The 25,000-nt window shown below is 37.6% G+C and overlaps 1 protein-coding gene across 6 annotated transcripts in view; it reads left to right on the forward strand.

Moving 5' to 3' along the window:
- MIPOL1 (mirror-image polydactyly 1) overlaps positions 1 to 24,678 on the forward strand; it is a 175,195-nt gene extending 150,517 nt beyond the window's left edge. For 5 of the 6 annotated variants that reach the window (XM_042813682.1, XM_042813685.1, XM_042813684.1 and 2 more), the window contains one exon: positions 17,589 to 24,678. In XM_042813682.1, coding sequence (XP_042669616.1) covers positions 17,589 to 17,655 — 67 coding nt within the window. In that variant the 3' untranslated portion in view covers positions 17,656 to 24,678. Of the gene's footprint in view, positions 1 to 669; positions 747 to 17,588 lie in introns of all 6 variants that reach the window. The other variant, XM_042813686.1, reaches the window with a different exon arrangement.
- Positions 24,679 to 25,000: the final 322 nt, after the last annotated feature.

Here is a 25,000-nt window from a genome sequence, read left to right on the forward strand (position 1 = left end):
CCCTTCCTTCCTTCCTTCCTTCCTTCCTTCCTTCCTTCCTTCCTTCCTTCCTTCCTTCCTTCCTTTTTTTTTTCTTGTTCTGTTGTTGACTCAGCTAAGAAGCTGATTTTAACAGTGCTGTGGCGGTTAGGATGCTTTTCACTTGTGTTACAGAAACTGCTTTCTGCATGTGCAGTGTACAGGGAAAATGTTTCCATTCCCACTGAATGATTTACATCCATGGCACTCCGATGACAACAGAGCATTTACCTTTAAAACTGCAGGGTGGAATCTTAAGGCTCTCTCATGATTTCTTGTCTGTTACATATGGGGCAGGATTCATTCAACAGGAAATGCTGTTGGATTTGTTTAGGAGTAGCTTCAAAATCTCACTGAAATCAGCAGGAAGTCTCTGAATGGGTGAGCAGAGATGATATTCTCTTTCCCAAAGTGTAATTCTCGAAGTTTATCTCTACTGAAGTCGTTATTGTCATGATAGTTATTGCTAGCATGTAAGTTTTTGACAGAATGATTTCTTGGAAATAGGAAAATGTGTAGGCAGTGCCTCCTCAAAGTCTGGCACTTCTTATCTCTGTATTCCACTCCTTAGCCTCAAAGCACCCTTCCAAGGTTGTGAAGGCTGAACTGATGCAAATTTTCTCATCAGTCTATATTTGTTTTCAACTTCAGTGTCTGCAGTGTATTTCAAGAGCAACTAGGAATTGGCTGATAATATATTGCAGGGACCTAATGAGAGTTCTTCTTGAGTAAGTAAAAAATCATACTGAGTTTTCCTATTTAACAAAATGCAAATTATATCATTATTTTTAATGTATTTTTATCTACCTAAAAAATAATTAATATTAGTATTTTTCATTAATTTTTAATATGAAAGTTCTTATTTTCAGTCATCACTTTAAAACCTCCAATGACTGGGAATTATTCAGGTCTTTAGTATCACTAGTTAGGTGCATTTGAAACTTCAACAGATGCATTAAATGTGCTTGCTGAAAAAAAAACTATGAAAAATAACTACAGCGCCTAAAAGTGAGTATTGGTAGTGCCTTTCTGTACAGTGCGTAATTTTAAAGTTGCTATTGCTTCTTTTTATTTATAAACACTTGCAATCTACATTTAAGTGAAGGTTTTTGCTTTGTTTTTGTTTTGGAGAAGTCTTATTAAATCCTGTGTAACCAGAGTGCATGGAGCAGAAGTGCAGACACAACCTGAACTAAAGTTGCGCTGATGCACTGCTGTAGTGCAAAGAATTTATGCAATTTAACATGCTCAAGTACTTGGGAAATTTTTGATCAGGTTAGTTTTCATTATTGCTGAGATCAGACCGCTGAGCCTATAGCAAAATTAAACAATTGGGTGAAGTCTTTTGATGACAATAGCATGCCCTTTTTACCAAGAAACTGTGGAAATGCTCTGTGCGTCTTCCCAGCACCCAGAGTCATCCACCCCCATCTTATAATTCAACCTGCAAACAGATTAAGCAGCTGAGTTTGTGGAAAGTGTGTTTACTTTGAGCTAAGAACCCTTGTGTGACACTATAGAGATTCCTCTGACACCTCTGGGAGAACTACACAGACAGTTCTTACTCATCAGCAGGGAAACCGGGCTGAGAATTCCCAATTCCTTTGTAGCCTCAACTGCTTCATACAAATCAGTGTTTGGCAATTAGGCAGGAACTCATTTGTTAGCTTTTTATTTCCAAGATGTAGGATGCTCTACATTTCAAAAAGGAACTAGCATTTATAAACCTGTCAGCTGAAAGGCTTCATGATATTAATTGCGCTGGTATTAATTACTAGCAGTCATAAGATCGTGCTTATTGTAATTGGAAATGAGATGCTAAAATTCATCACCTAAGCAGGGTTTTTAAATGTCTGTTTACCTGACTTCTTGTTCTTGTAAATGCCTAAGTAACATTTAATTCTGACATGAGACACACGTTTAGCAACTATACAAAATAGTTTCTCGGTATTATTCAGTAAAATATCTGAATAAGTAACTACAGTTAAAAATTAGACAAGTAAAATAATTATGAGCTTCCCTAAAAAAGAATATAACTGGAGTAATTAATGTTGAAATAGAGTGTACTTTGTATCTTTGTATCATGTGATTTATTCATGCTCGCTGTGTCTTTGCTAATTGATTCTCTGTCCATAATTTCATTAATTTGTGTACTTACTTGCAATTGTTGCTTTCTAAGTGCAAGATCCAAATCAGAACAGTGGTCCTGGGCTCTCTGTGATCAGGACACAAGGCATCTAAAAAATTTCTGGATCCTGTCCCACATGAAACAGCAGCTGGGAACCAGAAGGGGAATATACTGGAATCTGCTTATAGTGAACGTAGATGTAGTCAAATTCTGTTGACACTGAAAAAGGGTAAACATCTCCCATCAGCTCACAGCAGTGTGATGGATGTGTGCTCTTGCCTGTGAAGCAGACAGGGATGGTATGAAACAGAAAACAGTGATGGGTGGAGAGTGGCTGCACAGATTTAGTAGCATTTGTTTGAATGTATTTTGGTTTTGAAACACTAAAAAGATATATATTAGACTTTGAAGAAAGTATTATTCTGGTTTATAAATCAAATACACATCTGAACTATGCTGTGTGTGTAAATAAATACATGTTCATGTACGCATAACGTAGTACATATTTTTTCAGTTGGAAATAACAAAAAATCTGCAGGACTCTAAAGATTTTTAACTGATGCTATACTCTGATTTTGACTGTGTCATTAACATTTACAAAGGACAAATACAGAGGCGCAGGACCCCAAGGAGCGCTGGCACAGTGCCACAGCCTTGCAAGTGTGTCCTGCCGGAGTCAGGAGTCAGCTGCTGCAGCTTCAGCAGTGAGGTGGAGAAGGTGGCCGTAAAACCTGGCAAATTCATTAATGCCTCTGCCAGCAAGGGAAGAGAGGTGTTTTAAAACTGGCCTTCCCACTGGAGCCTCTGGGATTGAGGAATGGCTACCAGTGTCAGTGAGATCAGAGGAGATCATGGTGTAGTAGCAAATCAATATGAGCCAATTATCACTAAAGGTTGAGGCCATTTTTGATGCATTTTTTTTTCCAGGAAATTTTTCTGCAATGACTTTGCAGCTAGAGTGAATTTTAATGCAGTTTATCTATCAAGGCTTTTATTCTTTTTCTCACAGTTTAATGATTCTGGCTCAGGAAAGTGTAGCTCTGCATTTGTGAATGCAGCCTTTGCACGCTCATATAGCTGTGTGCAGGAGATGGCAGTGGAGGGTATGCATGTAGAATTTCTATGTAGTCCTCTAAAAGTAAACACACAATCATGCAGTAATGGTGCAGTGCTAAAATATAAAGCAGAAATTCTTACTTTTTTTTTCCTTAACTGACCATTAAAGAAACTGTCTTTTTATTTTCTTCCTTTTAAGAAGGAGCTCAGGAAAGTTAGTTACAGATTAGATAAAATTTATCAATATTTTGAATACAAGAAAAAAATAAACTAGTTCTAAACAGTCAGGTGGTTTTAGTAAAAAAAAAATTACTGCCTCTCACCAAAAAAAACCCCACAATTTATAATAACATTAATTTGCTTTACCTCCTAAGGTGTGCCGTTTGACCACCTAGCTTTCACTGTTGTTGGAATGCGCCCATGTATGAGTGGTCCTGGGTTTCCCTCTAGCATTTCTGAACATGATTTCTCTGTTATCAGAGTTGCTCACATAGTTTTGCTTTTTAGCTGATGCTGATAAATAAGTCTGTCAATAAGACAGCAGAAACAAACAGTTCTTACCAGCATTTGCCAGAGTATAGAAATGAAAAAATTACGGTTGAGCATTTACTAAGTGATTGGAGTCCCCTTCTGCAATTAAAGCTAATCTGCCCTGCCAGTACAGGAGCCGTGTGCATTTCACATGGATGTCCAGGACATTCTCCAGTGCTCACTGGAGGGCCTAATCTCTCTCAGAATGATCGGAGCAGTGCAGCTCAAGAACAAGAATGAATATTTGAATAATCACACCACAATGCGAGGTGACCTTCCGACAGGGGACTGACCAGATACACATATGGATTTTGGGAAGACGCTCTGATGCTGTTTTTTAACACAGCTGTGAGAAGAATGTGGCTAAGACCCAGTAGTCTTTCTGGAGTATAGCTGGCAAAGGAAACCATGAGGAGAAGAGAATTTAACACATGGGTGTAAGAGAGTCCGCTTCATTGATGCGATCTGAGGGGAATGTCTAATGACTGGAAGAATCAAACTTGGCAATGAAAACACAAAGCTCTTTTCATCAATTCAAACGCAGCCTCTAAAGCTGCAGATGGTTACCTCCAGCCTTGCCTATTCAGTGTGGGGTTGTGTAAAATGGCACTTTGGTGAATACTAATAGATCAAAACAAAGATTTAATAACATAAAGATGGAGTGTTCATTTTTAAATGAGGATACAGGTCAGTGTCTCAGAAAAGAGTAAAATAAGTATCTTTATGTATAGGTCTAAGGTCCCTGGAGATTTTTAACAGCAAACATGGTATCTTTAATGTACAGTTTGTATTCAGTGCAGCACAACTATGCAGGGAGCAGGCTAAAAGCAAGCAGTTCTGGTTTATTATACCAATTGAGCCTCCTTGCTATATGCAAATGTTGTTAACTAGTTGTCTCCCTTTTAAAATCATACCTATGTATACTTAGTTGAAGTCTATATTGTGGCTTGTATGCTTTCAGTCTCCTGTTGTAGATAAGAATAGAGCTAGTTAATTAGAAATTGCAGGCAGAAGCGCTACACAAAGGAAACAAGTTGCACATTCACCCAGACTTAGAGCTATTTGTTTTGGATGTAACACCAAATGCCAGATAACTTGATTGGTTTTATTTTAATTTGAAGATACATGTCTTTTATTTTCATCCTTCAAAAGAATTAATATAACTTGATTTCTTATTTTATCAAGATGATACATTTAGATGTTTGGATCTTCTGTCTATGCTAAACTGCTATTTTTTTTAGCTTACAAAAATACGTTCTGGTGAACATGAGATCATGTCAACTACTGGCAATGAGAAGTGCAACTTTATAGATTTTAATAGTTTCACTGATTTGTGTCAAAAGTGATTTTGCTTTTAATGAAACCACCACATTGTCTGCTACTGTGAATTTCTTCTGGGATTTAATAGTTGGTAATCTTTTAATATCGTATAGGGAATTTAATTGATGCTGGCATTTTGAAATGTAAAGGAAGTTCTGGTGACTTGTTGAAGAATGTAAACATAGAGGTACTTTCTTACTTACAGTAAATTGGCTTAGCTCTGTTGCACTGAGTTGCATTAATTTGTCCTGACTAAGGATCTGACCTCTAGTTTGCTATGAAACAGATGCTGGTGGCTATATTCAAAAGACCAGTAAGTGAGAGCAAAGTGTTATGAATCTGCTACTTACTGTAGCAAGCAGTAGAAGTCAATGGTTATGAGACTTTGCATGGAAGGAGTCGAGGGAGGAAAATCTTGTAGCAGTCAGGATACCAATGAAAATCAGCAATAGCTCTGGACTCTCAGAACTGGATCAAAAGTCATTAAAGGATATTCAAAGTGGAAAAAAATGCTTGATGAGAACTGATGTGTTGGCTGCTTTGTGCAATGATTAAAAGCAGATTATAAACTCCATGGGGCCCATAAGAGATATACAATCTCCACAGGCGGGGTTTTATAGTGTTTAGGAAACCCACACTAGCCAGATGGAAGATTCCCAGACACGCAAAACTACCACATACCCCAAAGAATTCTGCAGTGCAGCAGAGCTGATGTAAAGTTTCTTTGGCATGCAAGGCATGAAGAGGAACATAAGAGAGTCTGAAATGCAAAATGTAGTAACAAGCATATCGTGTCTTATATGAAAATATTACTATTAACAAGGGTAGCAAAAACAGGCAGTGTGAAATTATCAGGTTTAGGAGTAATAGGCTTGGAAGTGGTCTGCTTAAGGAATTAGGTTTAGTGAGGAATTAAGAATAATTGAAATGTATTTAAGAAGTCATGTATGATCTAACTGAAAACAGTACATAGCAGGGACAGAATTTATTTAAATACTTGGAATTCTGCACTACCAGAGAATTTTCTCAGAAAAATTCCACTCAGACTACACTAATATGCCTGGTGAAATGATGAATTGAAAAGTCTGATAGAGATACCTACTTGCTGTAATAAAACCATCTAGTAAGCCAGTGAGGTTGTGCTCAACTTCAGAGAAATTCAGCAGAGTAAAATCAGTTTAAAATTCACTCAGTTTTGAGGAAATAAATTATTGAACTAGTGTGAAATCTAAGGTGAGCTGAACATATTCAGTCACTCATGGCATATTCTCCACTTTTGTTGATATGCTATGTTTCAGTATCACCAAGTGGATCTTGTTTTCCTTGGTGTGCCCAACGTTCATGCAGTTCAGAAGGAAATACATCACTTCTGCAAAGCTGGAGTGAAATGTGTGTTCAGCATTGAATGATACTATCTTAATTGGATGACGCTTTTCTTGCCAGTTTTTGAATTACATGTTCCCTATTGCAGTCCAGTTAGCATTTGAAGACTGGGATGGAGGGAGCTGCAGATTCTAACTGTCTCTAATACTGATAGCTTCCCAGCTCAGAGAAGAGAAGGCTTGTGTTATCACAAGTGAAAAACTTCTGACTGAGTAACACAAAAACTCTTTGGCTGGTTTAGAAGCACCCTTCCCTTATAGTTGTTACAAATCCTGTCCAAGGTACTGTCAGGCTTTCTCTGCAGTGTGGAGGTTGAATGTACTAATGATTCATAATGTCTTCTGTCATCTCCTTTTTGTTGGAGGATGGGCCTTTGTAGATGATGTTGTGGTTTCAATACCAAAAGTTGTAGTCTGTGGTACTGCCACAGTAGGTTGTGAAATATGAATTTTATGGATGCTTTGTGTGTCATAAGTAATGATTAGGTCTTTAGCATCTGTACGTTATCCTGGCATCGATCATGAACACCTAGCAGAATAAAGGCAAAAAAATCTCAAGCAAAGTAGAAATACAGAGAAGTCTTTCCTGCATTACTTGCACAACCAAGATGTCCATTGACTGCAGCGACTTTCATGTGGATGAAGAACACAAAACTGAGTGTGCAGTCTAAGCAAAGTGTTTATTTTCTTTGTGTAGCTATGATTTACACTTACTTAACCTCTGTAAATTGTGGATTGCAGTGCAATACTTTTCTTAAAGTATGGGTAGTTACAATATAAGCACAAATATTTATTATCATTTGAATATTTATCATCTGTCTTTCAGGAAAATATAAGCAGTGCTGAAACTTCATTCTCTCAAACACTAGAATGTATTCTATGAAAGTCAAATGTTTTCAGAGTCAACATAATCACTGCATCCTAGTTTTTGACCTGTGTGTTCATTTGCAGTTTGCTTATAGCTGCTTCACAGAGATGGAAGTTTGTAGATTACAACATGGTTTTATTGATTTATCAGTAGCAAAATACACTAAGTACTCTCAGTAAACTGGATTGGCTAGCTCTTGGGTTTGTATTGTATAATATCAGCTTGTTGTGGAATACTTCAGTGCAAAATCAGAATGTTGGCATATTTAACATAAATGGTATAAACCAGACTTGCAAAGGCCATTATTTAGTAAGGCCAATAACACAAACAAATTAGATTTTGAAGTTGTTTGCCCAATAGGAGGAAGCATTCTGACACAGTATTTGTAAGTTTATAGATAACTATTCTATGAAAAAAATATTTAATAACTTTGAGAAACGGATTGAGTTCTCCTTGAAGAAAGGAAAGAGAACTTTTTCTCAGAGTTGCTTTTCTACCAAGATGATAAAATGAGTATCACAGCAAATAATCATTTTCTTTAATATTTTATATCCAAATAAAATAAATTAATGGCATTTGCATTGCCGTTACTAAATAGTATTTAGTTTGTTTGCAGGAGTCATTTATTTGTGGCTTGGCTGAGGGAGTAAAAATAAATTTGCGGTATTTCTGTTAATGCTCATACTGTTTCCTAACATATGCAAAAGACTGAATACTGTAAATCTATGTGCAGAGCTGAACAAGAAATACCAGGCTTGCTGAAGCTTCTGAAATACATATAAACTTTTAGAGAATTGCTGGATTAGTCATCATCAGATAAAAATAATTGAGAAGACCCAAACCAGTGAAGTATTTAATTTTAAGCAAGCTTGAAATCACTGAATATTCTCCCACTCCTTAAAATTAAGTGTACTTTACTGAAGCAGGTACCAGTTCTTTAATGAGTATATGTGTGTGTGTGTGTGTATGTATATATGTATATGTATATACAAACTGTTCATGTTTCTAATCTAAGTCATCTAAGTAATAGCCAAATGTTTTAAAAGCCATTTAATTTTTCAAACAAGATTTTTTTTTTTAAATGCAGTATTAACTGTGTTTCTAGACATGAGCACCAGCAACATCTTTAACCCCATAATTGCCTGTTCTAGTTTTCTGCTATACGTGGGTTAAATATAAGGACACACAACTAAAGACTGAGTTGCCGTAAGACATAAATCTTTAGGACCAAATTTTATCATTTCTCTTTCAGGTTATAGAATTTTTACCTGTAGAAAGTATCAAAATTCATCCTTTGGATGGAAGACGCTGCAGATATTGGAGATATGAATAATAAAATGACTGTATTTTGCACTTTATTCCATATATCAGTTTCTATTACTTTATATTTTTATTTAGCAATATAATCATGTAAATGATTTGAAGGGTGTAATAAGTGCACATCTACATATAATGAAAAGAATATCCTAAACAGAAAACTACAAAAAAGACATTTGAAAGTACTCTGATTTTAAACACTAATGCTTTTCAAGAATTTTAGAAGTTTTGATGTAAAGCCAAATTTTTATGCTTGCATCAGCAGAAATTAAAAGCCTTTTTTTTTTTTTTTAATATCAGTCTCATTCATGTCACCACCAGGCAGAATTGCTAGCAAGATTAGAGTCTGGAAGGTCACTAGTTGAGAAAAATTAAAGCTGTCTTCAAAATTAGCTTCAGGAGCACTGATTCTTTCCTAATTCATCCTCACTCATGAATTCTCTCATCTCCCAGAAGCAAGAGAACAGAAATGTGACACTGAAACTCATTTCCAGTTGCATGGAAAATGTAGCAAAATGGGCCTAGACGCCAGTGCAAAAAAAATATCCGTGAATTGTCTTGCAGGAGAATGTTGGAAATAGTTTAGGTGCCTGCTTCTGCAGGTAGCTCACTGAGGCTTAAAAGTGGGAAGACTTGGTTTTACTTCTTTACTTCTTTACTTACTTTATATGGCTTCAAATGGTTGGTAACATGGTGGAAAGTCTTGGTTGTGCTTTAAGGAACGCTACACATTTGAAGAAGACACTTCAGTTTGTGATGCTGATTCTCAGCTAATATTTTAAAATCCCATTTTTTATGTGTGAATGAGCAATGAGGCATTTTTTCTAGTTTTGTCCCTACACATAGGACTCCGTTGCAACATCACTTCAATAACCTTCATGCTGATTTCATCTATCTGTCCTACTAAGAGAAGGAGAGGATGTTTCATGCATGTTTGGTTATTTTGTTGTTTGTTTGGGGTTTTTTTTGCTGATCCACTAGTGAGGAAAGACTGCTCTTATTTTCTCTAGAAATATTTTTTAGGAGGATGACTTCATGCATCCAGGAGAAGTCTTTGGGCATCCTTGTCTTCAATCAGACAGGTGGGGAGCTCAGCTACCAGTCTGAGCCCGTTATGAAGGGCTTATCGCAACTGAGAGCTCCACTAAATCCTTTCTTCTTGCATCCAAACCCTTTTCTACAGTTCTTTGATCTTTCCAGTTCCACAAAAATCTTTCCAATGTGGACAGCATCACATGAGTTACACAAGAGAGAAAGTATATTGAAATACATCAAACCTATTTAAATGTGATACTTTTAATGTATAGGGCAGGAATTTGACAGTATTTTATGGGAAGGAATTTTTTCACCACAAGTTCCAGATTGCTCTTGGTCACAACCACCTCAGGGAGACAGAACATAGCTGAGTGCTGCCTAGAGCCAGCAAGACTGCATCAGGTTTTGTAAAATGGTTGTGGAATCATGAAAAGCTGATGCTGTCTTCATTGCTTATGATATCAAGGGGGGTCGGCCAAGGTTGTGCTTTGGTGGGGTGGACTTGGGAAACAGCCTGAGCAGTGCATCAGTGTTTTAGATTTTATGAACTCGCTGTAAGCATTGCTTAACTAGAACATGCTCAAAAGTGGTGGGACTGGCAACTGAGAGGTTCAGACCTGGCCCTACAAAGAAGGCTTATAAGAAATACACAGAATGGTGTAATAAGGTGACTTACCTCATACTGATCCTTTTGAAGTTTAGAGTCTCTTAGTAACCCCATTTTCTACAGATTCTTATAAGTATTATCAAACTACTCTTCCTGCATCTGAAATCCTAACTCTTTGTTTTGAGCATATTAGTTGTTTTGGCATTAGATTTTTGACCTTTTTTTAATATTCCTGAAGAAGAATTTACAACAAAACAAAACTTGCTTCAAAGAAGGTCCTTTCTGCATTTACTGAAGTATGTCTCAGCTGAATATGGAATAAGAGGGTTAAGTAGTGCCAAGTGCCAAGAGAACTGTGCTCTGTACCCAGCAATTTTAGACTCTTAATTCTGTAGGCATTTATGCCCGTACTTCTAAAATATGTGTGCATGCATGCACGCACATGAGGAACCCAGTCCAGCTCAAAACTACTTGTGTATAAAGTTAAACTAGGAAAAAAAAAAACCACAATTGCAGGTCTTTTCTGTCTTCTTGTCTGACTGAGCTTCAGCAGGTCATTTCCCTTCTCTGCATGCTGTTTTTGCCACATGCAAAATGTGCATGATTCAAAATAGGCTTGATGTCTGCCTTTTAAACACATAACATTTCTGACCATCCTTCCAGATTGTGAGTGTTCAAATGAAAGAATATTTGCTTTTCTGAGACTGTATTGCTCTCAAAAAAAGAAGGTGGGGAACTGTTCAGAGACAGAATAAGCGAGCCTGTAAGTCATGGCTCTCTAGTCATACTTTTCATTATTACCAGATGGCAGAACTAGTGCTCTTCAGGAGTTGATAGGAAGTATCAGCTTTCTTCTCAGCTTATTTTATTCCTCTTTTGAGATGAATAAATACTATGACAGAATACTTTCTGTGGTGAAGATACATTAGCAATAAAGTAAAACTGCTGGCTTTTCTTAGGCAGATGATGGAGAGTTCCTGCAAGAAAATCTAGGAGATCCTTGCCTAGTCATATCAGCACAAACTATGTGGAAGTGCTGTCACAGTGAAGTGTAGGCTTATGTGTCAAGATTTCTTCTAGAAAGAGATTGTGATACAAAGAGAGTGGAAACAATAACTGTCAGTACTAAAAGCATTCCAGGCTTATGGAAAGAGGTATAAAAAAGGGTTTTCTTGCACAAGTAAAAGTAGTAAACTTTGCATAAAACCAGTATATAAACTGTGGGACTGAAGCTGGTGGTAATTAGGTGAAGTTCTGTGATCTGATTAAATAATGTGATGAGTATCATTTGGCCTCCAGTGTGCCAATATATTCTCTATTTCAATTACTTTTTGTTTCTTAACTCTTCAATGCCAGGCATGTGCTTAGATCTGAAAGTTGGATCCAGCAGTACAGGTCTCTGTCTGTTCTAAAGGGCAAGTATACTGTAGATTTCAGTTTACTGAAGCAGATGGTGCCATAGCATAATAATTTCAGGGTTTCTTTTTCTTTCTTATAACTTCATTTATTTTAGACAATTGGTGAATGCTGTCTTGAGAAAGTATTTGAAAGCAAAGGAGCAATACCTTTCACAAGGTGGCATAAAACCTGGCACAGATGCAGAAGTGCTGATTCTGTATTATTCTGTACTTTCTGTACACAGTATTCTGTGTAGCAATGTACAGTAATTCAAAGTAGAGTGAAATACTGTAAAAACAGACCAACTGCGTTTATCACTTACTTTTCCTGCTGCTGGTGGTGGCACAAGGTGAATAGTAATGGTGAGCTAGCTCATAATCTTCCAAACAGAAGGTAGAAAGCAAACAATGTGACAAGATTAGTTATTGTGGACCACAGATAAAGGCTTAATATTTTAGCCAAGGCCTGTGTAAGCCCGGTTTATTTTGAAATATGTCTGCTGTCAGGAGCCCAACTGGCTGTATTTGCTTCTAAGTTTAATCATATACAGAATTACTCATTGAGCTGAGAAGATGAGCTGAGAAAGGGATTTAATAGGAATGCTTGTTTTGTGACAGGACTTTTCAGAGACAGAATGGCTTGCCGAGCCAAATTTAAGGTCTGTAAGTTTAATTGAACATACATTTTGGAGTGACATTACAACCAGTGTTGGTCAGGCAGGAATTGGCTGCAGTGTCTGGAGTAATTAGATTCAACACTGTGGTGTACCACAGTTTAGAGTTTGCTGATGCTGCTAAATCAGTCTCTAAGACTTATCTTTTAAGACTATTTATATCAGTCAGTCCAGCCACCTGTCTACCACAGGGCACAGAATTCTACCCAGTAATTCTGGCATCAGGTTTAAAACTGCTGCTGAATACCCAGAATCCAATGCAAAAAGTGCAGAGGAAACTTGGTTAGGCACTTAGGAAACTGGTCCTTCTGAGCCAGTGTAGTCATTAACAGAATGATGGTTTACGAAGGAATTATTAGAGTTTGGTATATGACCCATTGCATGCAGCCAGGTTATGTTTTTTAGTAAATCAGTTGGAACTTACTGTTTTTCTAAAGGCAGGTTTTTATGGTGACAAAAATAATATTTAAATTTAGGAGTAAGAATAATTAAAGTTTCATTCACCCACACAGAGGGCAAGAGAGAGATGCCTCTGTAGCATGGCAGGCCACCTACTGCAAGGCCTTACCTGTACATTCCAGGCTTTGGTGCTATAAATATTTAAACATTTTGTTCGAAGAGAACAGCTTCCACAATTGAAACTGAAAACAGTTCCTCAGAACCCAATGTTAGCATAGTCCTGCTTCCTGAAGAGGGAAGCCACTGGAGTCTGGCTCACTTCTACAAAACCCAGATCTGAAGCAGTTTCCTCTCACCTCTAGAGTAAATGATGCACTAACCAAGCACCTAATTCTAGGAAGGTGCTTTTCTCAAAGCAGCCTCTCCTCTCTGTCTCACTAGTTTCCTTGACTTTTGCAAAAATACTCTGCAGAGTTCAGTGAAACATATCCAAGAGGAAAACCAAAGGAAAGGAGAGAAAAAAGTTGTTTTTTTTCATACTGAAGTGAAATTAAGTGAATTTTTTTGTGTGACCCCTCAGTGAACAGTCAGTTGTTCACTGAGCTTAGCTGCTAAATTGCTTGCAATGCTTTTGTCCAATGCATTGTACTTATCTAATATATTTTTTAAATGCTTGGTTTCTAAAGGGAATTTGTGTTCGCAAAACACATTCCAGAAGAAGCTAGATATCATGCAAGTAAGGCCATCTTCATAGCCTAAACCTAATCTTATCTATTGGAAAGATAACTAAGGGTTATAGTTTAGGTTTATAAGCCTTCATATAGCATTTCAAAATCCAGGAGGATTTTGCTTTTATCACTTACCCCCCCCATATGCAGGTAGAAGCTATTGTTTTCTGCTAGTCTGTATATTACTTTGCAGATTAGGGCATAGGCTACTTGAAGGATGCTTTCATTGGGTTTCTTTTCAATTGAACATACGTTTTGGCCACTTCTGGGGCACAATGCGCTGGAAGATCTGTGACAATGCAACTCTGTCATGTACAGAACTTATGGATGAAAGCCACCACATTCATTTGGAGTGAGTTCTTTTGGTCAAAAATGTAGCAGTGTGGGAGGAGCAATGTGGATTTACATGGTTTCAGATTTTTTCCTGATCCCAAGCTCCAGCTTAAAGCTGGATTTCTTCATTAGTCAGCAGTAGAGAGGGTGGTTACACTAGTAGATACTGTTTTTTTCAACTCTACATCCAGCTTCTGGGCTCCTTAAACAAACTTCTCTGGCAGTAAGAATTTTAAGTCTTATTGAAGCTGATTCTATGATCGAAATGTTTATGCTCAAGGGAATAAAACTCTATGAAGATCTGCTAAAAGTCAAATTATTTTGTCAGTCTTTTCAGGAACTATGTAAGAGTATTCCATGTAATATCATGCAGTCTGTTTAGGCTCTAGTCAGCTGTATAGATGGTAAGAGAATGCAATTTAAAATAATTGAAAGAGGAGCTGAGAATGATGGAGAATCTGTCTTGAGAAACATAGCTGACAACATTCATGTTCAGGCAACATTTCAAGACTCTTCACAATGATGTATCTTTTGCTCAGTTGTTCCAAGCGTCATATTGCACACTGCGTTTATACCAAGAAAAGTGTTTATTCGCAAGGAAAAGAAACCTTCATTTGTTAAATCCGTGTCTTAGCATACCATCAAGTGTAGTCAGTGCTGCTTTTAGCAAAGTAAAATATAGTGAGGCTGTACTGGTAGGTGAATCATGATTGCAGAAAGCAATAGAAGATGCTTTCTTCAGGTCACTGCCCTCTGTATTTTGAATCAAACTCTACAGACCTCTAGACTTTCAGGGTAGTTCTCAGCATGTCTCATTTGGCTGTTGAGACATTTCAGTTAGTTTTGATTTTGAGGCATCACACTATTCTTTTAGCTTATTGCAGATTAAGATGCTCACTTTCCAAAAGGAGCAGCCTGCAGTAAGCCACCAGGCTTGGTGCAAAGCCTGGCCAAGAAGGGGTGATTCTGTCATCCTCACCCCTCACAGGTAGTGCCTCACTTACACAAATGGTCTTATTAGCTGTCTTTTATTACTCACAAAGAAAAATGTTGCTTAGTGTGAGTCAGAATGGCAGAGTTGGGCCCTGGGTGAACAAAGAGTCCAGGATTATCTTTCCGAAAAGCCCCCTGAGGCCTGTATCAAGAGTTATTAAGCACTGATTCAGCCCATAGCATTATTTTGTAGGCTTAAGAGGGATTTCAGTGGTATATTGGGTCTCGTGTCTGTGTAGGGGTGAATTTTGCCCTCTGGTTTTTTTATCTTATAAATAGCTGTTACTGTTTCTCTTTTACATTATTGTTTAAATCTCTTTCAAAGGTACAGTTTCTTAATCCCCTGCTGCATTTTTTTTTTCCTTCTTCTAATAAAGAATAAATAAATTTGCAAATCCGCACATGACTGAAACAAAAGGCAAATAAGCCCTGCACGGTCTGAATTTGGTGCTGGATACTTCATTTTTATTATTTCAGTCATCATTCATTTGAAAAGCAGAAGCTATGTTTGTTAAGCCTCATTATTTTCTATGAAGCCTGACAGTTTCAAGGTTAAACAGAAGACATCTACTTTCATCCCAGTGGCATTTCTGTTCAAACACGGGCAGCTCCTCACTAACTTGCATACTGCCATGTGCAGTGCCATTGGCTGATCCCAGTGTGGAGCACACCTGAGCCTTACTGTAGGACCCCTAGCCTGCATCTCTGAAGGAAACCTCAATCATTAAATACATTTTTACCCCTCTTCTGTAAGCTACGTGATTTCCTTTAGACTGAGCAGAAATTTTAATAAGCTCTGGCTTTGGATTTTGCTGTTTCTGCTGTTTATCAAGAAACAATTGGCAATCCAAACCTTCTGTTTTAAATGTTACTCCTTTCCTTTGTGTCCTGAAGCATATTAGAGAAGGTTTTAGTGAGAGAGAGTGGGGGGGGAGGACCTCCAGTGATGTTTAAAGTGGTAAAAAAGCTGCAGTGGTGCTTCTGAAAGTAGAGGGTAGAAAGTCCTCATTTCTGTTGATATTGAGGGATGATCTGTCATTGTTTTCTAAAGTTGCACATGAAGCTGATTTAACACGGAAACATCTCAGGAGGAGGAGCTGAGGAAAGTGTGACCTAAAAGTAACTATGAGTTAGAGCTGTTAGAACCCAGAAAGGGTTCATCCATTTTAAGGATTCATCCAAGATTCATCCATTTTAAGGAATAAATATGCCTGACTTTGTACGTGTGTGAACAAACTGTAGTGTTTTAGAACTGTCTGGGCAGCACCTTCAGAAAGACAGTGCCATAGATTTATGTTACAAAACAGGAAAAAATGCACTTGTTGGTTAAAAAAGGAAAATCAGTACATGGACAATAGGAGGGAGAGGCATGGCTAAGCAGTAACTTTTTACCTATACTTAAAAAGTGAAATTGAAGTCATTAATAGTTGATTCTTCAGAATCCCTATGAAACAACTAGAACCAGGTGAACTTTCCACATACATTTCCTGGTGTCTGATAATTGTGTTAGGGTGGTGAATTCTTAATCAAGTTTCAGGAATTAAGTCATCTGGTGAGTACAATAAGAGGTGTAGTTTCATGTCACTTTGTGGTTCCTGGAAAACAAGAGTGTTTCAGTACGTACCATGCGTGTTAGTCACGACTTGTGGCATTAAATCCAAAATGTGTTAACTGGTTTTCCTGCTCTGATACAGCCATTAGATAAAATACGTTTTACAGTTTTGATAAAATGATGTTATTTTTTACTTCCTATCTACATTCCTTATGTTATATAATATTTATTAAAAAAAAAAAAAAAAAAAACTTTTCTGATAAGAAGCAATGGTCAACTTTGCAGTAGTGAATGCAGCTACTTGAACTTGTGATTCTTTTTGATCCATTGTAGAAGGTGTGTGCATAATATGCTGGTTCTGCTCTGAAAGTGTTCCATTACTTGCAGTGCCTAGCTCTGTATAGATAGTTTATATGTGGGATAGCTTTCATGGAAGAATTCCATGAAGTTGAAGAAGTAGCTTAAATGCAAGATTACTGGAATGCTGAAAATAAATGCCTGCAAATGGAAAAACCCTAAACACATGTATAGCCCTTTGTGTTTCCCTACCTACAAAAGGAAAGAACAAATGAAGCCCTCAAGGTGCTGGACATGCTTATAGCTTGTCCATTAAAATTAAGGATTAGATGCCTCTCTGACCCACTTATTTTGACTGTTAATTTTTCTGTAATCTCCATAAGAATCATACAGGCCACCTTCAAATATCATTGTGCACATCAGAGACTTGGCTTGTCGTTACTTTGAAAGAGCTTCTGACATAAAACACATGGGATTTGGGCATAAATTTATAAATTGAACAATAAAAATATCTTGCACTGCTGGGTAACAGCAGGGTGTTTTTTAAAGGGGAACAACAGCTAAGTGTTAAGTTTAAGAAGAGGTATGAACTGGCCAAACTTTTAAAAGTGCAAGAGCTGAACATTGTGCTAACACCAAAGAGTATGTGTGCCACAATTGCTGTACAGCGTTTTGTGTTTGTTCCTTATGGGGATTCACATACTCCATATACTATAAAAGAAAAGCAAGTTGCTATGTATCCCTGCAGATGGGTTGGGTTTTAGGTTAAAAAGTTTTCTGTAAGTTGTCTGCGTTTTCCCTTAATGTCTCTCCTTTACAGTAGTGCTTTGTTTCTGAGCGTGACCACCACCAGGACAGCTTGGTTCAGTGCAAACACTGTCTCTTTCAGCCAGAACATTCCTAACATTAGCTTCCTTTTTTTTCTCCTCTCCCTCTTCCCTGCCCCCTCTCAGGTTGGAAAGGCTGGTGGACGTCCTGAGGAAGAAGGTTGGAGCAGGGACCATTAGGACCGTGATCTGATTGAAAGCTTCAGTCTAAGGAAGCATTCACATCTGGTGACCAGGCTGCTTCATTCAGCACTGTGTAAACACTAAAGCCTTAACTTAGCAAACAGTTGTTAGAAGTGGGACACTCCAGCGACATTCCAAGCTGAGATAAAATCAAATCATAAATGTTTAACTACTTTGCTGCTGAGTTCTGTAATTTGTTGAAATGTTTCACTGCAAACATATATTTGTTTTTAAGCAGATGCATTGTGGCTCTGTGTACTATGAAAAATGATGTAGATGCTTATTTTAACAGTCTGTTCCATCAGTGTAACTAGACTACAGTCTGCTGCAAGCAAGGCACAGCTTGACCGTGTGTTCAAATACCTCCAGCTTCAGGTGCAAAATCCTGGAAAACAGCTTCAAAATTTGAATCCCTTGTGTTATTTATGAAACTGCAGTCTGGTATTTGTATATTAAATACAGTAATTGATAAAGTAAGTTTACGTTCAAGAAATAGTTCTGTCCACTGTGTTGGAAATTTTTTTCCTCTTTACTTACAGCCCATTGCAACTAATAACCATAGCTACATCTAAAGGAAGGATGCACTTATAGCTTTTTACAACACTTGAATAACTGCTGGAGTACATGGTATTTTCAGCATACCTTCTAAAGAAGTGTATAGCTAGGTTTCACTGGAGGAACAACTGCATAAATAATCATAAATTGCTGTGTGAAAGCCTGGAGACGTTGTGGGGTATCTCAGACAGTGGGGAAGGTTTCCTGGTTTGTTTTCGGTTACTCCTCTGTCCTTCCCTAGAGGGTAAATCCTTCAGATGTTCAGAAATCACCTTACAGTCAAAACGCATCTATTTGTTGTAAGGTGAGTGGCTCAGACATTTCCTGCAAGAATGTTTTCCCAGCTTTATTTTGACCTCTGATTGCTCTGCAATGCAGGAGTACCATCCTGGTTGGATTTGGGGCCAGAATGCCAGCCCTCTGCTTTGCTGACTCCCAAAGTGCCCTGGGAGAGAACTTGAAGGCTGAAGGACAAAATCATACAAAGAGGAAAGAAACAGAGGAGTGGGGAGGAAAATTGCAGGTACACAGTCATTGTAGACATTACCCAAAGATATAGGAGAGTTGGCCCTAGATGTATATTTGGGAACCAAATACCTCCATGTACTCTGCATATTTTTATCACACAAGCAAATGCGAACTAAAGAGTCAGCTCAAGGCAGCTGCCCAACAAATCTGGCCCCTTGCAGGGAAATGAGTAGCATTCCTTCAAGCCAAATTTATCCAGGGTCACTTCAGAAACTCCTGATGAGCTCCTTTTTGACCTTTGTTCAATCCTGAGATAGCCAGTGAGACTGAAGTCTCTCCACATGTATTCAGTGGGATGAAAGTTTCATGCTTCCAGTCCAGAAGCCCATCAACCCAGCACTCAGCCCCTTCCAACTCTCTACAGTGCTCCCATTCTGCATTCAGACAACTCAGTGCTCTTTTTTTCATTGTCTTCATTGAACCTTGGATCACTAATTGAAAGAAAAGATCACCTGAGCTGTCAGCACTGTTGAACCAGTTCTGCTTGAGGAAATGGTGTAACCTAATTTTTCTACTACAAAAACATCAAACAGCCATTCCTGTTTGTACCATTTTTTCATCCCTTATGATTTTACGTATTTTTCATCATTCACTCACCCATCTTCCAGACAGAAGCCCGAGTCTCTCATAGAGGAGCTGTCTCATGTTTTCAACTTGCCTTGTCATGCTGATCTATTTCTTTTCTAGTTCTTCAGTGTTTTTACCAAGATAGAGCAGGATTTGTGCATGGTATTCAAGCTGTGACTTTAACAGATGTCGTAATTATGTTTTCTGTTTTATTCTTCAAGCTATTTGTAATTGTTTAAGCATTAGAATTTCTTTAGGAAAGCTTATGTCTTTTAAGTTAGTACTTGTATAATAGTAATAACTTTAGATCTTATTCTTCAGTTATAATATCCAGTTCAGGATTCATCATGGGGTGTGCAAGATCAGAACAGATCAAAACCATTTTCTGAACGTTCAGCTGCTGTATTACTATGCATTCCCTGACTGATTACCACTTGTTCCTATTCCACAGCTCATCCTTAGCAATGATATTTCTTTAGGAAATATCATTTATCTCCAGATTATCCCCTTTTTCAAGGCAATTTCTTATGGCCTTGAAATAAGTTGAACAGCATGGTGTCTGACAAAGATTCCTATAGGACAGTAAGTTAGTTTATGTTCACTGTGAAAATGATACATTTATTGTTAGCTGTTGTTTTGAGCTAACTTTTAACTACATATTTTTCCGTGTGAAGATTTTCCATCTTACTCCTTTGGCAACTGTGTTGAGGGAGCTTGTTTGTTGCTTGGGAAATGCAAGTTTACTTAATCACGGCTTGTTTTCTATGCATGAATGTGCTAGGTTCCTCCTCCCCATGTGTATCAGAATTTCTCACCTTGCCCCAAATCCTTCCTCCTCTGAGCCAATTACTGTGTGAGTGCAGGCTCTGTATAGCACAGCTGTTGGCCCTCCCTCCCCTTGCGTCAGCTGTCTTTGTTTAGGAACGTAGCATCAGCATACTTCTTATTGTGGGTGTTACTTGATTATGTACATTTAAATGGTAAATTTGCTACATTATTTTCTTTTTGACATGTTATACCTAAGATAAAAAAATATTTCCTAATTCTGTCTTACATCTTGTACCAAGTGACCATGAGATGTAATGAGCTTTTAAGTTAGCTTTTTTTTTATATCACCCTGCACATGTTACTTTGAATCATAATTAAATTGGGCATCAATTTTTAAAATTCAGATAGAAAAGTTTGTTTTCTTTTGGAAAAGGCCTTGGGAAATTGGCTGTGCTGGGAGGTGAAGATTCTGAAGCAGTTGGGCTCTGTCTCCTTGCTCATAGCATGGTGTGTGGTCCTCAACAAATCCTGCAGTGACTGTTGTAAAAGGCATGAAGACCCTCAAGAGGCCCACGGGCACCCTGAGGGGGATCTCAGGCACCTCTGTGGGTTAATGGCAAAACACTTTCACTTCTTCACCCGCTGTAGTGAATGACAAAGGTTGGGCAGTTCCAGAAATAGAGGCCCAGCCCTTGGTGCCTTCAGGTGGATTTCTGGCCTCAGTGAACTCAGTCTGAGTTTTGTCTTTCAGTGTAATGAGGGCAGGAACTCTGATCTGACATGTAGAAATAGGCAATAATGATAACACAGATTAATTGGCTTTTGTTGTGCAGTTTATTCAGTGAGAAGTGATTGATGTCTGTGAAACGTTCTGAAGGCAGAGAAAGCCTGCTCTATATAGCAGATATGGAGAAGTCACTTCTGTCCCAACTTGTGGAGAAAGATGAGCTTGCATCAGATTAAGTAACAGAAATAGCAGTTTGTTTTCCTCCCGGTGATGAAAGATGGCTCACCATGGGCAATACTTATGGTGACAGTTGTAATTACTGGTCAAATTAGTGTCCCTGTTGTTTTGAAGAGCACTGAGATATTCAGGAATATTCAACCCCTGAGAGATTTCCTGTGTTTCTCTTGATGATCCTGCAGCATGCTTGCATTGGGAGCCATTTCTGCAATATGCCAGGGTAAAATATGTAAATAGCATCATGTTGGCTTGGGATAAAAGCGTTATTAATGCTTTTCGGCACTGTAATTATATTCATAGTAAGCCTTCCCTAAGCCCACACTAATTAACAATATTATGACAGATCAACTCTAACAGAAAAGAACTGTGAACCTTTAGTCATTTAGTACTGTTTTCATTCAGCCCATAACCCAAAATCAGTAGTGTGGTTTTCTGCACGAGTGCCAGAAAAACTACTGATACTTGCAAAGTTCAGAGGCAGATCAGTCATGTTTGCAGAATCCCACAGATAAAGTCAGTTTGATTCTGCTTTAAATATATTCACAATAAAGCAAGATTCACTAGTTAACCATTAATATAGGGGAACATGAAAACAGCTCTTATGAATAAGCCATCATATTTAAATAGTTTAGTAAAGTCATTATGTTGTCACTGGCATACTTGTTTATCTATTTATTCCAAATCACAGGACACTTTACAGATATTCACCTTAATTTTCAAATTAAATGGCTTTATAAATTTTCTTATCAAATGATCAAGAATTATAACATCCTTAATCCATGTACACAAATGAACTTGCTATCTAAATGTCAAGATTCTTCTGTGCTGTTATTTTCTTCATTTAGAACACTTCCTGATGAAGGCTGCTAGCATTTTTTTCTTCTTCTTTTTAATTTGTGTGCCACAAGATTTTTGTCACATGCAGGAATAAGTTGCAATACACATTAAGTCTCTCACTGACAGTTTCTCTCATATTGATCTCACTATGATCACAGTGTTATGCTGACTATTATTATTGTACCATTTCACATCAGGTCTACAGAGCTGGACTTCTCTTGTTTGTTTTTCTCATGCATTGGTAAATAAAATGCATTCACGAGTCCAAAAAACAAAGTGGTGTTCTCATATTAGGTTGATTATAAGTCAGCTGTTGAGCTTCACTGGTCTAAACATTTCATTCTTCAGTTTTGTTGGGAGCACACGTGTTCTGGGAGGCTTTTAAACAAATGCTTGAAATGGTTGAAAGATTTACATTGCTGGTGCCTAGCTAAATATGTAGTCTTTAGAAAAGACATGGTTTATTTTGGCACCATTTGAAAAACTCAAATATTTTAAACATTTGTTAAGTTTGAGCTTGCACATTTCAACGAAAAGTTTGCATTCCAAAATTACATCTCAGATTACCTGTCTCTCTCTCTCTTTTGTATTTTGTAATCCTTTTATTAAAATAGTCTTTGCAAAAGAAGTTCATTTTTGGGGGAAGGTGTTCGGTTGATTGGTTTTTTTAATTTGTAAAATATTGCCTTTACCTTAATCAATTTTTAAGGTAACATTCACCTGGTAACTCTATTCAACTAAACTTCAGAAATGCAACTGCAGAATGCTTTCAGAATTTAGATCTTCATGTGAGTGGCCAAGGCTTGTTTGTAAAATTAGTCAAATACAAGAATTCTGGCCAAATCCTGCAGAGCTTCAACTTAGTCATTCTGAATGCTAAGATAAATAAGTAGTAACCCTAATGTTAGGGGTGCAGGGCCAGACAATAAAGAGAGCAGGTTGAATGAGTACTGAACTGATAAAATAGAATAGCTCAGGGAAAAAGAAAACCTTTTGCCTGGAGTTGTTTTTCTTTTTGGTCTTTCCCTCCCTTGGCTGGGGGAGGGGCTGCAATGTTTAGCCTAAATTTTTATTTTAAAATCAACTTCTACCTTTGATTTTCCCATAGGATTTAACCTGAAAGTTGTACTGAATCTTAAAAAAGTGAGAACGTATAAATTGAAAACAGTATATTTTGTATAAATCCTGACAGATTCCCAGTTCAACAAACACTTGAGCATACCACTACAATTATGCACGTGCTTTGGTGTGTTGCCCAGTCAACAGCCAACTGCAAAGGGTCACACGCCTTTCTGCGAAGCTGTCATCAGGAGGAGTTTGGCATGTTTCCTCCATGGTTACCTGGGGCCAAAGGTCCAAACAGTGCCACATTCACAGGAGTTCCTAAGCATTTGAATGGCTTCTGAACGTGCTATGGCAGATCCATTGTCATATAGTGAAATAGCAACGTACCTGGCAGAATTCGTCACACCTGATAAACCTTGCAGAATACATTACATGAATTTAAGATGATTACTGGACATACATGAATATGAATACTGTATTTCACATATGACTGAACAATGACATGATTTCCTGAAGAATTCAAAAGGTGGAAGCTATGGGTTTGAGGTTTTTTGTTTCGTTTTGTTTTTGATGAAGTATATTACTAGAACTACTACCAAAGCCAAATTCATAACAGAAAAGGAAAATACAAAAATTTAAGATGGAAAAATGAAAATCTAGTTTAGTGCTATTCTAATTTATTGTCTGTAACCTCAAGACCTTTGCTCACCATTTTTGACTTTCACTGAAGTAGTGCCACTATTTCACAAATTCTTTCTTTTCAGATAAGTAAACAGTTTCCAAAAATGAGAAATGAGTCTAAGTTGAAATCAAGCAAGATTTCGTACACTTCTATGTGACAGTTAGCTTTTCAAAAAGTTAACTAATATCTTCACTTGGATGTTCGGATTATTGAGAGAACATAACACAGCTCAGATGCAGCCTATGTGGAAGTATACTAGAGTAGAAATAGAATAAGAAATGGTAGGATAAGAATAAGAATTTCTTCGTCAACACATGGTTTCCAAACAGTAGTGGTACACTTAAGCAGAAGAAGACACAGGAGATAAAATTTGCAGTGTGATCTGCTATGGCATTTGTTATATCAGCATGCTTTGAAATGGAGGTGCATCAAATGAAACACTTGAAGCTATGACCTCCAGACTAGCAGACCAGTTCTACCACTTAACTGTATTCTCTCTGGTGAGGAGAGATTACAGCTTTGCACACAGGTCAAAAATATAGAGCTCTGTATCAATGTCATAGGATATGGAGCTTTAGGGCTCCAAAACAGCATATCATGATTTTCATACCTGGAGTTATGAGTTCTCAATGTGTGATCCAGTCAGCATACTGAGAAAGATGTAGGTAAATCCAAGTAAGTAGAATCCAAGTAAAAGCTGTGATTTACTTGGATTCTACTTCCTACAAGGACATGGAAGGCATACATCAGGACGCCAGGACTGGTCAGCGCTGAAGCTGCATAATAGCAAAGTGCAAGTTAGAAATTACATTTTGAACAGAACAGCAGAAAAGAGTAGTACGAGAAAAAAAAATTGCATGAGTGTGGAAGCGTAGACTGCTTCGGATGGAAAAAAGGAGGAAAATTTATTACAATAAGCAACATAAATACTTCACTTTGCAGACACACAGAGGTGTTGAAAATGTCATGGAAGTCATAGCACAACACGGATTCTGAAGTCTTTGAGTGTAGGTGTCTCACTGAAGCTAAAGTTGATGTGAGAGTGTGAGGATAAGAAAAATGCTGAAATTTGGTTGTGTTCAGTTTGTTCACTGAATTCTTGTTTGATATGACAAGATATCTCAGTTCTAAATTTTGAATAAAACAACATTCCTAATTAACATTTAGCTGGTTTGGTCACTGTGTAGCCAATATGTACAGTTGGCAGTGTCCCCCCTGCTTCTCTCAGGTTGAGCAATAGAAATCACACCTGTCCTATCACTAAAGCTTTTTTGTTATAAAGAAGCATAAATTTAATATCACCAAAATGGTAAATATTGAACCTTCTTAAGGTTTTCATTAAGAAATCTTAGCACACATATAAAAGAAAGTGAAAAACAATAGCACTTT

This window comes from Centrocercus urophasianus, unplaced genomic scaffold, assembly GCF_019232065.1.
Source record: "Centrocercus urophasianus isolate 14NV4802_14NV808 unplaced genomic scaffold, USGS_Curo_1.0 seq_14, whole genome shotgun sequence".
Classification (NCBI taxonomy): Eukaryota; Metazoa; Chordata; class Aves; order Galliformes; family Phasianidae; genus Centrocercus; species Centrocercus urophasianus.